This window comes from Lonchura striata, chromosome 11, assembly GCF_046129695.1.
Source record: "Lonchura striata isolate bLonStr1 chromosome 11, bLonStr1.mat, whole genome shotgun sequence".
Lineage (NCBI taxonomy): Eukaryota > Metazoa > Chordata > Aves > Passeriformes > Estrildidae > Lonchura > Lonchura striata.
Genome location: NC_134613.1, coordinates 17,675,489 through 17,691,940, shown reverse-complemented (window position 1 = coordinate 17,691,940; position 16,452 = coordinate 17,675,489). Strand labels below are relative to the sequence as shown.

Below are 16,452 nucleotides of genomic sequence, written 5' to 3'. Positions count from 1 at the left end.
TTCTGTGACTTCTCCCAGGGAAGTCGTATTCACCTGTCTGAAGTGCTGGACTGAAACCACACTAAGCACTTTCAGCCCCATTCCACACCTGTGAAATTAATGTTTTACTGCTGCTTACACCCAATTGCAGTTGCTGCCTTGCTGCTCACAGCAGCTGGGGCTGGTGGCAGGCCAGCTGCAGCCTGCCACCGCTGGAGAGGAGCGAGTGGAGGAGTGATGGAAGATCCAGCCCTACAGCTCCCTAATTGCAGCTGGGATTTTGCAGCTGTGGAGTCACACCATGAGAAATACATTCAAAGCTGCAATTCAGTGAGCATGCTTTTCAGGCCAACAAATTTGCCTTGTGAGCTGGAGAGAAATGAGCTCTATAGACCAAATACTGAATTCTTTTTTTTTTTTTTTTTTTTTTGTTATATTATTATTTTCCTGGTTTGCAATGCCTTTTTGCTGTCTGTCACTGGTAATTTTCAGTGCTCAGGAATAGAGATAAGCATCCTTCATGGCATCCTTTGAGGACCACTAAGTAATTGCTTTTCAGGCTGTGAACAGCTAAAAAAAACCTATGAATGTTTTGTACTCTTTGAATCATCATTTTTCCATTTTTCTCAAATGTTTACTGTGCAATCTCAGGCAAGTCATTAAACTGTTTTGTAGTTACTTTAGCCATCTATACAGTGATGGCAGTAATACCTTAAAGAAGCTTTTTGGGCTTAATTTAATGATTATATAATTGTTTGAAATGTCCCAGTGTTAGCCTGAAAAGAGATGGTCCTATTGAAATGGAGATTTCACACTGAAAGTGCATTCACTGCACTCTGAGGGAGGATAGGGATGCTTAATTTTTTTTAAAGAGATCTTTAGTTTGGCCATTCAAAAATGGCAAAAAATATGACTGGTTTGATGTACTTTCCCCTCTTGTTTTAACTAGCAAATTTTATGATCAAACTTGCCAATTGCTTAGGAAAATCAACTTTTTGGAAGACTATATTTTTCTCTGGTTATACATATTTTATAGCTTAATAAAATTACAGCTATTAAAATTATTAAAAATTGTCAATTGCTGTGCAAAAACAGCTTAATTTTTTGCTCATATGAGTATATATGAATCACTTCCATGCATTTGTTCTTATCTACTATATGGCATTATTAATTGCACAATGTTTTTGGAATGAAGCTGGTCAAGAAGGGTAGAGCAGCGGTCAAAGTTTTAGCTAGATCCTTTCTTGTAGGCAGCAAGTGATTTCCCTTGCTTATAAATATTCCAGAAATACAAGAGAAGCCAAAATAATTGGCAACCTTGTACAACCTTTATTCCACCTGATCAGAATGGCCTGCTTGAATTTGCACATTGATTTTTGCAGGGGATATTTCTGCGAGCTTATCTGTATTGACTAAATTTTATGCAGCTGAGTCTTTATTCTCTCTTGGGTCTGAGTGGTAGAATTAGCTCAAAGAACAAGGAATGCTGAAGAAATTAAAAAAGGAAAAACACTATAGGGTATAATCAGAATTATTCTAGAGACTTTGTTAGCTTTTTGTTGTTATTTTAAGCAAGCACCACGCTTCTTTCTCTTTCAACTCCATCTTGAAATTGAGAAAATTTTATTCCTCTGCTTTTTTAATGTGATTCTATTGAGAAAGACACTATAGTTGCATCTGCATGGAAAACAATATCTTGAAGTTATCTAGCGGTGACAGAATATTGTCTTTTTTGGCAGAGAATTTTGAAAACCTCTTGGTTCCAAGTTGGATCTTAGCACTGTTTCTCCTTAGGGGCAAATGTTGTGCTGCCTTGGAAATGCAGTATATCACTGCTGTCATCCACCTGTCGAGCCTAAATGTGCATTAACAGTTAAAATGAGTTCAGCTCTTCTACACAGCTATGCAAAATATGTTTTTCTCTATGCGAGGGCTAAAATGAGTTTTCTTACATACACAGAGAAAAACTGCTGCCGTTGGTTGTTGATTTCTATAAAGATAAACAACGTGGGCCTATTCTTTGGTTGCTATTTGAATGTGCTGAGTTGGACCAGCCAGGAGATATAAATTGCTTTTGGTGACACTGTGTCAATTTTTATCCATGGGCCTTCAAACTAGGGGATCTATAGCTGAAGATTACCTTTCTCTGTGTCTTAAAATAAGTGATATAGAGGTTGCATTACAGCTCTCTTTTCTTTTTCTCATTGTCTAAATAAGGGGCTCTGTCAGCCTCTTACTTTGTCATCTACTTTCCAGTGAAATATTGCAATTTTTGATCAGAACCTGATATTCTTAATTCACTGAAAAAGGGCAGTGCAAGTTATCTGAAAGATTTTTAAACATTTTGCTACCAAAATGGGGGGTTGATCACCTATTTTCTTCATGGGTGTATTCATGATTATCCATCCATCCCCATATATTCTCATGTACACAATTTGTACCCCTTTAAAAGATGAATTTTCTATTATGTTGCATTAAAAACAAGTGTGTAGAGAGGTTGGCAGGGAAGACCTAATGGAAAAAAAAGCCCCAAATGTTTGGATAAAGCACTGTATCCTCCATTCTGGAAAATTCTGATATCTTCTGATGCTCCAAGCTTCCTGATTCATATTTAGGAGAGAGTTAAAAATGAATGCTAAGGACCATAAATTAATTGACCCAATCTAATTTTTTTTCAGGAAGCTAGTTAAGAATTTCCTGACTTTGGAAGATGCTATGTGCTTGCAACTCTATTGAACTTCAATAGGCTATGATGAATAGCTCCATATTTTGAAAAATCAGGTCATTTATTTCAGTGTTTGAGTAACTTCACTTTACAAATCTGTTTCAAGAGGGAATTTTTTGATCGTTCTAGTCCCCAATTAAAATTTGTCAATTGCTATGCAAAAGCAGCTTAGATTTTTTTCTGACATGAGTCTATATGAACCACTTCCATGCATTTGTTCCTATCTAGTGCCCTAGTTTTTCTTTACTAGAAACTTCCAGCAAGACTGGGACTGTTAATGTGTTCAGTAGGGTACCCATTGCAAGTCTCTCAGCTCCCCTGAGATTGTGATAGCACCCCTTAGGAATTTTAAATCTTTCTGTGCATCCTGAATTCTCAGTGCCAGCTTTACTTAGCACTTAAATGAGTGCTCTTAAAACTTTGTTCAAGTCTTGCTAGGGTTTTTGTAGCTTTCTGGAGAATTTGGTGATTTTTTTTTTCCCCTCTGACAGGAATTCTATCTTCTGCTGCTTGTTATATGTATACATTTAATTTTTTTTTTTCTGACTGTTTTGCAGTGCTCTGCAAGCCCATCAGGTTTCTCTAGTGGATACTTTATTTTAATAAGTGTATTGAATGCTTCGTTTAACTTTACTGTTTTGAAGTGCCCAGAGACACCATGCTTGGATGAGCAGTTATGTAAGTGCAATTTGTTGTGGTTTTTTTAGTATCAGAATTAGGATTCAGCTGAGGTTTGAAGGCTCACAGTGCATGTGTGTGGGGGAAAGTAAACAAATAAAGGAGAGTTTAGTGCATCTACACACGGAACCCTGAACTGATTTGCTTCCCTGTGACTGCTCTGCTCGCTGCTGATCAGTGCCCCAAGTGCCCTTCCAGCACGGCTGCAGTGGCTGAGGATGCACTGAAGGGTTGGATTGATGCTAGCAGAGGGCTGAATTTGTTTTGCAGAGAATTCCAGATGCAGAACTGTTATCTCTTTGTGTCTCCTCGCCGTTATCATTATTCAATAATTATTGCTCGTGTGCCCGCCCTGGTGAATGGATGTTTCATTAGCAACACTTTGCTGTCCACAGGCTGGATGTGTGGCTCTTGTGGTAATTGCCAGGTTCCATACAGAGACAATTCAAATTCATCTCTTGTCTGGCATTCCTAAAACACATTATTTCCTTTGCCTGGCCACTGGAGGAGCTCAGTCTTCGTTACTCTTTACCAAAGACATTTAGAGATGGGATGTAGTAGGGGAGATGGTGCACGCTTTTTTGAGCAGGAAGCTCCACAAAAGAGTGAGTGATATTTAGGGATTTTTTTTTTTTTTCTCTTTGTTTGTTTGTTTTTGGTTTTTTTTGGTTTTTTTTCAGTATCTGCAATGACTTATTAATCCACTTGCTATACATCCCTTTCTAGCTACTGCAAGAAGCAGTCTCCAGTTATGGTAGTGATGGTATTTTTAACTCACAGCTCAAGTCCCTCAGAGCTTTAATGGTCTCTAGGAATATGTGAGGGAATCAGGCACAGTGTTAGCCAAGAGTTCCCAACACTGCAGAGAAGTATTATGTAGGAGTAGAACATCAACAAAGAAGATACAATGTGCTGGCAAAGAAAGAATTCAATGATATATGCCTGGTAAAATGGAAAATAACCACATCCTTTCAAAGGCAGGTGGAATGTATAACAAAAAAAATAGGAGGAGATGTTTTCATTAGGTTTTTGGGGAGGTTGATTTTTTTTCCTGGTGGTGTGATATATGTTGGTTGTTTTGAGTTTTTTTTTTCTGTTTTCATAGAATGGCTTGAGTTGGAGGAGACCTTAAAGATCATCTATTTCCTGCCTGCCTTTTCTGAAATGGAAGCTGGATTGCAAATGGGTCTGATCCATAAATATTGTTCATCTGCACAGAGGGGAACATTTATTGCAAAGAAAACAAAAAGTGTTTTATAGGAACTCCTGTCTCCTCAGTGGAATTCACAGGAAGAGTTAGAAATCCCATGTCACAAAGCAGAAATATAAAAAGACTGGCTTCATATGTATCATTGCTGAGTAACATGTGAAGAAATATTACTATATTGTAGAGAGATATTTGCTGTGCAAGTAGGCTGTGAGGTTAGTAGAGGTCAAGTCCCAAAATTCCATAGCCCCCTACAGTGGGAATTGCCAGTGATGTTGAGGATATAGCTGTAATGTCTTCATAGTCATATAGAGTTTAAAACAACTGGGAAGAAAAGGTGGAGTGGAGGTGGGAAAAAGAGGGGGAGCCTTTCTAGGATGAGCAGCAAACACAATCCAGTGTTATCTTCCTGATCCCACTGCCTTGCAAAGGAAAGAGTTAGCAAGATTTGCACTTGGGTTTGTGTTATTTTGTAAGCTACAATTCGGCACATTTCAGTTAATTCTGCTTTTCCACAACTATAATTTACTAATGGAGGAATTATGTCAGCCTGTGGCCAATTCCACCATAAATCAGAGCAGATTCTTGTGCTTTGAGGTCCCTTTTTGTGCTCCTGCACTGACATGAATGACTTGGTGACACAATAAACCCATCCTGTGCCAGATCTTTCTTAGAGAAGAGAAACAGCATCTTTTTTGACCAATGGGATTTAATACTGAAGGATTAATATGTGAGCCTACTTAGCAATACAGGGGACAGCCAACACTGCCTAATTGAGATCAGCCATGTTTTAAACACTTTTTTTTGTAAAGTTTATTATTAACCTCTCTTCAGAAATCAACAGAACAAATTTGGCAAAACAACTTTTCAGCCTCCTACGGGGCCAAAAATATATGTGCTCAAAAGCATCTTATTTTGGAGCACCACCACCTCATTGTCATGCAGGTGTGACTTGCAGAGATTTACCCCTGCTGCTTGTTTTTATTGAAAATGGCTGAGGTGATGGAGAATGGGACATACTGCACCTCAGCTGGCGAGGACTGGCTTCAGGCTTCCTCACCTTCACTCTCTGAGGTTTTCTTGGCTTCTTTCTCTTTTTTCCTGTTTTGTTTCTTCCTTGCCAGCAGACAGGTCACTGTTCTGCTTTGCTGTGAGGTGTCAGCAGGCTGAAACAAGCCTGATTCCCATACAAAGCTTTGCAGATGCCAGGGTTCCACCTCCTGGATTACTTGGCTAAGGATGGATTGTAGAAAAAACTATTGGAGGTCTGAAGTCATTGGAGTACATTCTTTTTCATATATTTTTATTTTTATGGGCCTCCACATACCTTGCTTGTGATTATCACTTAATTCTATGATGCCACACTTTGCCCTTCTGCATTGTTTGTTTTTGTTTAAGTTTTGGAACAATCATCTGCAAATTGTAATTCTTAGTGCTCATTTATATGCAGAGATTGCACTGATTTAACTAACAGATTTTTAAATCAACTCAGTTAATTCGATGCAACCCATATGTGTGCAATTAGCTTAAGTCAGTTAAGAATCCTCTTCAGCTCTATGGATACAAGCCACATTTAAAATAGGAAAGGATACAGGAATTACAAACAGGCTAAAGGACATAAATTTAAAAGCAAAGTTTTAGTTAATGTGATCTGCTTTCATCAGCTGTCAGCTTCTATTCCTAGTTTTTCATTGATTTACTGTTTTGCTGCATGAGTGGCTTCACTTCTCAATATCCCTGCCTGCAAAATTAGGATTTGCTGACATTGCTTGTAGGAGAATATAAGTGGGGCTGTTTGGGAAAATATTTCTCAGGATTTTTTTGACTTTTTTTTTTTTTTCACCCCATGGAAAGCTTAAGCTTTTCTATGAATAATGGATAATCAAAACTGGAGACAAATTTAAAAACAGAACTTCCATTTGGAACTGTCATCACTGTGCCATTTGGGAGTTGTTTGGCTGCTCTTGTACAGATTCCTCCAGCCAAACTACAACTCCCATGTTGCAGCATGATTCTGACTCTCACTGAGTTGTTGTCACAGAGTCCTGGTGTTGTATTTAGGGAAAATGTACCCCTCCTCAAGGAGATACTCTGAAAGAGAGGAACAGATGCCTAAAAACCCTCAAATCCATGTTTTCTGAGTCATATCCTTAACCAGTTCTGATGTTTTGGATAGAAAAATCTGGAGTTTTGACAGAAAATTCAGGGTTTTCTGGGGAATTGGTGTTGGATTGGTGAGGAAAAGTCAACATTTTCTGCAAAAAAATACTTATAAGAGCTGAAAAGTGAAATTTCCACCTAATGCCAGAGTCTAAGAATGCTTTTTTATTGAAGAATGTATTTGAAGATCCTCAGAAGAGACTCTTGAGATTACTCCATGTCCTGGATGAGAACCGAGTTTTTATTTGTTCCCTGAATCCTTATTTGCTCCTTCATAATATAGCACAAAACTTTTATTACTTGAACTTTTCTCATAGATGACCGTGCAAAGCGTGGGTAACTGCAGGTGAATGAATTATCTAATGATTATTTAATGATTACTGCTATTATAAATAGCAGAAACAGAAATGAGCTGGGCATCCTTTGGTGTGGAACTGGGAGGGAGGTTGGCTCATCCCTGACAATGCTGTTTGCTCACCTTTCCAGCAGATCAGGTGAACTCCTTGTCTTATTTGATTGTGACATTGCACCATTAGCTGGGCTGAGGCAGATCTCATTCTGCATCTCTGAGTGATTTGTGACCAAGTGTGGCTTAATGAAATGTGTCCACAGAGAGAAAAGGAGCCCTTCTATCAGAGGCAGCTGAGCAAGGACAGAGATACAGAACATGCACGGAACAGGAAGAGCACAGATTGCATCATTTATCTTGGGAAGCAAGGAATTGTCCATTGTGACAAAATCAGTCAAATGCAGCGAGTAAAACGCTGAAGGTTCATTACCCTAATTAGTATCAGTGCTCAGCTCTAGGGAGGCAGGAAAAAACTGGCAGAGTGATGCCTCAGGATAGTGTTTGTCCAAGAGGAAGAATTGTGCATCATGGATTTTGCAGTCAGTGCTGGGAGGGGAGGGTGGTGCAGCAGCCACTGGCTGAAATGAGACAGGTTGTTTCATTGGCACCCTTAAATTGGTTGGCACCCAGGTAGCACAAAGTGTCACTCAGGATGTGAGTCTGGCATTGTGTGTGTGTGTAAGGTACCACAAAAAAAAAAAAAAAAAAAGAGAGAAGAGAGTAATAAAAATTCCTCTTAAAGGCTTGGTGGTAAAATAAATAGGCAGCATTTCACAGTGCAATTGAAAATCACCATTGTTTGGTACTTTATGGGGATCTCTTATGAGAAGCTGATTTTCTGGTCTTGTTTTTTATCATCTGGCCAGTTAAACAAGGCCAGCCTGCTTTGGTGCTCCAATGCTAACTGTGGTCTTTAATCCTGATAAAAACCAGTTTGGTTTTTTAAAAACCAGATGTGGTATAAATGAGGTTTGAGGACAATCAGCATTGTAGTAGGTCATGCGTAAGTGAGGATGGGAGTGTGATTAGGACCAAAGAATGAAATATACACTTGAAGAAAAGAGATAAGGAATAGGGACTCCTGGACTCCCAGCTGTTTTTGTTATGTTGGGAAGGTAAACTGCTCTTGAGCCTGGTTCTATTGTACACATTTTTGCATTCATACTGTAATCAGAAGGAAAAAGAGGATAGGTAATAAACTGTTAACGACAGTAATGCTGATGACAACTGTTTCGTTGTAAAGTCTCCAAAATTTACATTGTTCTGGTGATGTTCCATTTCTGGAATAATCATTGGCATCACAGGAGGCAATGTTGCCATTATGATTTCAGCCCATGGGCTTGAATAAAGCCAGAGTCCAAGTCAGAAAATAATGTTTCTATTTCTGACACCCTTCATTACAATATGAAGGAGGGCTTTACTGCTGCTACTGCTTCCCCCCATCACCAGTCTTGATCTTGGAAAGATTTAAAATTAAGAGAAACAAAGGATCTTCTATTCATCTTATATTTTTCCCCTCCACGTTGCTCTGAGTTTTCTGAATGGCAAGACCATAACATCTTAATAAAAATATTTCCGTTTTCATCCTAGGCTGCTGTTATTTATAAAGTCCAGCATGCTGTGTCTGGTTGAAACTGCCTCACGCTGCTCAGTGGCATCTTGGTGTTTACTTGTGCCTGCTGCCTTTTGTACAGATACTCTCATCCTACACTGGTACTGCTGTCTGCTTTTAAGATGCACAGTGAATGGTGATGCTTCTCTCTACATATCAAACATGATGCATCCCTTTAGATTTTATATTTGCCTGTGCCCCAGGTGCTGTTATTATCAGTCCTGACATCATTCATTCAATATGATGGCTCCTGTCTTTCCTTTTATCTGTTATGGACAGGAGACTGGGAAGTATTTTATCTTCCAAGCACAGCAACATATTTTCTTTAAAAAGTGACTTTTTTCTCTCTCCATTTTATTCTTTCTTTTCTAATATCTTGTGTATTATTCTTATCCCAAATCTCTTTACTATGCAACCCTGTTCAGTTTTGTTTTTCCAGTGTTTCTCATCCCCTGCCACTTTTGTATCTGTGTGGGACACAGGCTTATTGCAGTCAGCTGAAATGTTCCCTTGACCTTATCAAGGCTCATGTTAGGACCAGGTGGGATCTCTCCATGCATATACATGGCTTGTGCAGAGTTTTGTGCTATTTCTGAGGTTGCTTTGCCCTCAAACCCAAAATGTCTTGGCTATATAAAAGTAGAGGAGGAGAGAGGCTATAGCAAACAGAACAAGAGAATCACAGTTTAATTTTTTTCATATGTCTCTGGGTAATACATTTGGGTTGAAGATACATAACAATTAGCAGAATTTCAGGTACTTTATCTTGAGTCGCTGAAAGTGGTGTTTCTTATTGGAATTTTTTCTGGCAATTGTTTTGTAAGCTGCCACTAGTCCCATCCAAGGTGGCATGTAGTCTTCCTAATGCTGCAAAAGAGAAAAGACATGTAAAACATTTAAAGGAAATATAATAGCTTGGAACTGTGTTGTAAGAAAGGTCTTTGATTTGAGTAGTGAATTTCATTAAATCCTGCCAAACATGCAAAGTCAGTCTCGTCTCTCCAGTCCCTTTATTTGCTATCAGCATTTGAAATCAGCTTCATATTTTACCTTCACCCTTGGCTGCAGAGCATAACGGGCAGAACCATTATCTGTGCATGTCATCACTATTAGGAGAGAGAGAAGGAATGAAGGGATAAGGAGAAACAGGACTGGCAGGGAATTGGCATGTTCAAAAGCAAACAGGTTTTAGCAGAATGGAGGAAGGACAGAGCAGGGTGGGAAAATTCAGCCTCTTGTAATTAAATTTGTGTTCTGCATGTTCTTAAGAGCTGTGGATACAGCCAAGCTGAGGGCTAATATTTAAAGCTTTAAATGAGCAGAAATGTTAATCTTTGAAGGGACAAAGCTGAACTTTGTCTCCAAGCTCTTGGCTTTATTTAGAGATGATACCTTCTTTCCAAACAGTTCATAAGGACTTCCAAATTATTATTTTAGAGTTGGATTATACTTCTGAAATTAATACTAAGCACAGCAGCACCTGTGAACTGCAGAGCTGGGGATTGTCTTGTCATAATCACCTCTGAAAAAAGTCACATTTTATGTCAGAGCAGCAGAATTGGTAGATTGTATTATAGACTTAATTAAGAGTTTTTCTTATGTGACATATAATTTCTTTATAATTGCTGAAGGAATAATCAACATTTTTAGAAGCTTTTAGTTTAGTCTTAAAAATAAAAATTGAGTTTGGCAGTGGCTTAGTATTAATCTCTGTATTTACTGAATCCTTTTAGAAATTTCTATTCCCCTGCTTTTTTCTCCCTTTATTTTGGACTCATCCACTGGGTACCAAGGCATTTTAGCAGAGGGAAGTGTGAATGGTTTGAGCAGGCATAATAAGACTCCCTTCTGTTTTTGTTTTTTTTTTCTCTTGTATTAAAACATGGGTATACAAGTCCAGCTATCATTCTTCCCTTCAGAATGAAAATTCTGTTGTTATTCTCAATTAATTTTGCTCTCTGATATAACTGTGATGGAGGAAAACATCACGACCTTATGGCAAGGAAGTATTTGGGGTTTTTTTTTTTTTTTTTTCTGGTCACACTGGAGAAAGGTGAGTTTCTTTATGCAATTCAGTGACTCTCTCTGTGGCATTGTACTAATCAAAGGGAAGCTGTGTAGGCACACAAATCCTTGGCAGAAATAGAGCTGCTAAACTCAGCTGAGCAGCTGTTGTCCTGAAGATCAGAAGAGGTGAGCCTAAAGGTAACTTTATCCAAAGAGTCCTTAAAAAACACAACAGAAATTGTTATGTTTTCATAAAGAATTTTTGGCAGAAGCCTCCCAGCAGCATTTGCTGGCTTCCCAAGTGTTAGCTATTGCTAGTGTTTTCTGATTTGCTGAGTGAGTAGCAGGGAAAGTATGGATTATGAGGAAATAAGGGAATTCAGATAACTTAAACTAGAGTAAATTTGGAATAGGTTTTGTGATGTTGCCAGAAACCCCAAGATGTCATTAAAGACCTCGTTTTTCTACATTAAAGATATATGAAGCATTCTTAGTGACTCATAATTACTTTGTCTTCCATCTTTAACTTGTCTTCCATTATTCCCACCTAATTAAAAAAAAAAAAAAAAAACAACCCAAAACATTCCTGCTTTTTGACCCCTTTTTTCCAAGCATGTTGCAAGGCATTGATAATGCCCAGGATGCCACATGCAGCACACCCTAACCTCTATCAATACAACAGCAGAACCCATCTCTATTAGTACATTTATTTTAATTTGTTCTAAGAGCTTGGTGCAGCAAAGCTGGATGCAACTCCATAGCTAGAAATTCATCCAGCATTGATGATATTTTAGCTTTTTTGAACAAGAAGCACCCCAATTTTGCAGTGCCACTGGAAGCATTCTAGTAGATAGTTTGGAGGTGATGAAAACCTACCACAATATCTCATATGCTGGAGAGTGGCTTCCTGAATTTTATCACCACACAGTGGTTTGAAAATTATCAACCAAATTACAGCAAATCCTTTGAAGAGTGTAAGGCTCTGATCTACACCATCACTAACAAGGGTGATTAGTTGAATTGTAGTGCTGTACTGCTCCACATGGTCAAGTATCCTGCACAATCTTCCACTGATCATTGAATCAGTAACAGAATATGTTGTAACTAAGTAAGGGAAACGTTTCCTCAGTGCAAATCTGGGATTCTTATTTAGCTTTTTATCCAGCCTTTGCAATGAAGCTGGGTAATTGTTCTACATAATGCTCTAGCAGGCATCATGATCTCCTTGATGGGCTTTCGATAGAGACATTTTTTGTGAGTAGAGAAGCTTAAATGAGACACCCAGCTCATCTCATTTAAGTACATTCATGTTTCAGACTGGTCAATGAGATTTGAGTGCCTGTCTTCAGTTAGAATGAGTAGAAGTTGGATGTGCTTTTTGCTCTGGGGGTTTTGAGAAGCCTGTGCTCTATGCAAGCAGTGTGAATTTCATAGCACAGAATTTAGAATGTTTCAGAAGACTTCTTTCTAAATGGCCTTTTGATTTGTGCCTTCTTATGTAAGTGGAAAACTGCATTTATTTGCAGGACAGCAATTATGTGAACCTTGGAAGGAAAGGAAATTTTAAAATTAATATAAGAACCTGAATAATATAATATGGACTAATTCCATATTCCAGCCCAATGTTCAAAACCATTACATCTGTGTTCTGTTGACATTCCCTGTCCTTGTGCCACGGCTTGCCAGGATTGGAAATGCTTTGGAATCAGCTATTGTTCTGCCAGTTTGTGATGTGTTGCTTCCTGATTTCAGCCTTCGTTGTTCACTGAGTGGAGATGATCTCAACAGGCAGTGGCTGACACCCAGTTCCCAGCTGCATCCAACGATTTACCATGCCAAAGGTCTCCTCTACTACCTGTGCAGCATTGGCCGGGCTCCTCTGGTGAGTCTCTTCCAGGTTCTTTTGTGTCATTCTGTGAATGGATTGATTATTCTACTTGTGAACAGTCTTGTTACAGAGCTGGAGTGATTTGGGAGCATCATGTCCTCTTACACTTTCATCTTGTCAAATTGTTTTGAAAGTCTTGAATAGTTATCACTGCTTGAATCTTCTAACAGGCAACTCCAAATTTCAGAATCTCTGTATACCTGAATAAAAATGAGAAAATTAATTTCTGAAAGCTCCTTATATCCTCAAAGTACTCCAACTAAGCTAAATATTTTGAGTAAGTTATTGCTATCATCATAGAAGCATTAGGAGAAATTCCAAAAAGATTTAGTCTAAATGGACTGTGCTAAACCCCATGCAATCACAAAAACATAGGAAGCAGCCCTCAAAGTGTGTGAATCTCCCTGATGCATTGGTAATAGGGAAAGGACTGGGTTTGGGGGCTACCAGAAATTAATGAGACGGGTCTGGCATCCATTCCATCCACTCAGTTGCCCAGCAGAAGGAAAAAAAAGCTCTGAGACACAGGAGGAAAACCACAAGGAGCTTCAAGCATTGACAAACAGATGTGGATACAGGGACTGGCAGGTTTGCTGGTGATAGCTACAGCCAGGCAGGAAATGTCCAAGTGCACCAAAATCCCTCTGGGTTTGGTGAGGAAAGCCCCAAACAAGGTGGAAATGTCTGTGAGCTTCTCTAAGAGTATTCTTGCAGTAATTTAGTTTTTGTCCAGGCTGACAGCCCTGAAATTTATCTCTGTAGGCTGAGGAGTATTGTTGAAATTCAGAGCTGAAAACTGAGTCACCATTTTCCTTTGGTTCATAGCAGCGTAGGATGAGTTTTGTTTTACTCTGTAATTTGCTGTCTGGCCTCTTTTAATGCATGAACCTCCTTGTCATATTCAGGTGCATAAAGTTGACTACTCAGTACAAGTTTTCATCATTGATGAGTGAAGGAAGACTATTGATCTTACCATCTCCCTCACTCACAGACTGCATGTCATACTTCATAAACTGATTTCTCTTTGCCTTTGAAGAATACATTGATTTTAGTTTATACATCCTCAAAAATGTCTTTTCCCTCCTTCAGAAGAGAGTTTGGGGGTAGTTTTTTTATTTGTTTTTATTGGGTTTCTTTTAACCTATAAGATCCTATGGTGCCAAGTTTATGGACAGCCAAATTATTTCTGTGAGCTCATTTGGTTTAATTTATCCTAGGGATGTGCAAGCAGTTTCTTCAAAGCAAAGAAAAGCTGCTGGAAGGAGAAAAAGCAAAGAACTTTAGTAGCCCTTCAAACCAAGGACACTTTAATTCTTTAGTTAACAAGGAAACAGCCTGTTAAATTATGGGGTTTTTTGCTTGCCTTTTTAGCTATGGTAACCTTAATGAGACCAAGAGACTGGGTGCATTGGGACATTGCAGAGTCTCATCTCTAGTGAAGAGCAGGATTCCCTAAAAGGGGAAAGGAACTTCCAGTGGACCAGAAGTCTCTGAGCAGTGTTTGCTTCATCTCAAAGTCATTATATCAAGCTTGGAAACATGCACAGCCTGCAAGAATGTACTCATTGGGAGGAAAAAAAACCCTTAGCCTGTCTACCTCAAACCTGCCATTTAATGTCCTGTCACAATGTTATTGAGAGACTTGACACAAAAAAAGAGAAGAAATTTCAAAAAGTTCATTTTTTCCAACAGCTTTTCTTGCTTTCCACTTATATTGCTTTTCTTTTATTTTAAAACGTACCTGGTTCTGTGACTCATAAGGAGAGTTGTTTTTGAGCTAGAAGGCAGTCCTTACCTTTAAGATGATCAGTGCTGGCAAATAACTTCAAATAGATTAAAAAATTGTGCATGTTGTTGAGTCATATCCCAGTGAGTGCAAACTTGGGAGTCTGTGGTTTGTGTGTCTCAGTGTCCCAGACATATGGAAGGGACAGGCTGAGGAAAAAGCACTGGGAGGTGCCAAGTCTGCTCAGTGATTGCCCAGACATATCCCAGGAAGAATTCTGTGTTGGGTGCTCAGACTCCAAAATATCTCTTAGCCTTGGCTGAATGGTGAGACATAAGCTAGCCTGTGGTGTGAAAATCAGGCAGAAGGGTGTGCTGTAGAGAATAATTGAGTACAAACATTGGGAGTGACTGCAGTATCCAGTCAAATTAATTACAATACAGTGCTATGCAACCTGCAAATAGAATGAAAGTGGCACTGACACTTCTTCTGTGGAAGTTGGTGAAACTCAGTGAAAGATTCCATGGCCTGAACTATATTACAGAACATGGCTTTAGTAATCTTTTACCAGTAAAGAAGTCTCAATCCAGATCTGTCACTAAGGATCTGTCTTCAGGCTTCTTGAGGTGCAGAATTATAGAGCTGCTACTTATCAGGCAGCCCCACTCTCTGATCATCCCTGCATGGTTTCTAATAAATAATATTTTAGGCAGATAATATATTGTCTTTTGTGTGTGGTAATTCTGTAAATTGGCAGGTAATTGATACCAAATTGAGCTTAGTTTTCTGCTCTGAAATCAGACAAAAGCTGTAAAATCCTCTTTGATATTCATAGAAATACATTCTAGGTGGTAACTGTGGTTAACCTAAGCTTTGACTGTGTATTGCTGGTAGTTTAGATGAAACACTAGCTGGAAAAACATCTATTATTAAGAGAATTAATAAATGCAGCTCTTTGGAAGAAGGCATTCCAGGATAATTGTGTGTGGATCAGAGTTGTTGCTAGGTAGGTGGCTGTTCACATGCTCCAGATGTGGAACCTGCAGGCCCTCAGTCCGACAAAAACATCTGGAGGTGATGGTGGTGTGGGAAGGGAAGTTGACAGGACAGAAACCAAAGGAAGCAGCAGCATGTAAGTTATGGGATGTGTATAATTGTCCATCTGACTGGTTATTATGTGTGCCTCAGCCCCCCAGTGTCAGAGGAGCTGAGCGAATGTACGTGCTCAATTCCCAGATAAATAAACTCCCTGACGTGCTGCAGCTAAACTTAGTTACTGTGGAGCTGGTAAATAAGCAAACGAGGGTAAGTCTTGCCCTAACAGTTGGTAGAAGAAGCTCATGTTCTCCATCTGTTTCTCCCCTCTTGTCTATGTATTTAGGCAGGAATATGGGTGGGAGTGTTGATTGCTGGAGGGTGGGAAGGCTCTGAAGGCAGAGGGACCTGGACAGGCTGACAGTGAGTGCGTGTCAGTCTCTCCTCCCAAGTGACAACTCAAGGACAAGAGGAAACAGCCTCGAGTTGTGCCAGGGGAGGTTTTGGTTGGGTATGAGAAAGAAATTCTTTCTCTGAAAGGTTTTCAAGCTTTGGAAAAGGCTGCCCAGAGCAGTGGTGGAGTCTCCATCCTGGAGGTATTGAATTTCAGTTGTGGCACTTGGGGATGGGGTTCAGTGGTGGATTTGGCAGTGCTGAGTTAATGATTGAACCTGATGATTTTAGAGATATTTTCCAACCTAAATGATTCTATAATTCTATTTTTTGCACCCCATATTTCTCCCCCATCTCTATGTGGGTCCATAATTTTTCTCTATCTTCCTACACACATTCGTTTGTCTCCAACATAGGTCCTGGAAAACAGTTTCAATAACATCTTGAAGCTCCTTTCTGCTCTACAGTGAATGCTGTTGGTTTAAAATGAAATAATTCCTTCTCTTTAGAGGTTCTTATATTTTCATTGACAGATTTCTGAATATTCCTGATTAAGACATGGAGAATATATGTAACAGCCATGTGTACATCGACTTCATATCTCAGAGGGCACTGAGATTGATTATTCTTTAAGACCTGGGTCAATATTTACCTCTCGGGTCATTAAATTGTGATTTTCATTTCCATGGGAAT

General features: G+C 39.1%; 1 protein-coding gene across 1 annotated transcript in view; it reads left to right on the top strand.

The window, feature by feature from the left end:
- Positions 1-16,452, top strand: part of AGBL1 (AGBL carboxypeptidase 1) — a 249,836-nt gene that overhangs the window by 109,856 nt on the left and 123,528 nt on the right. Inside the window, 1 exon segment of the mRNA XM_031505750.2 lies at positions 12,470-12,599. Coding sequence (XP_031361610.2) covers positions 12,470-12,599 — 130 coding nt within the window.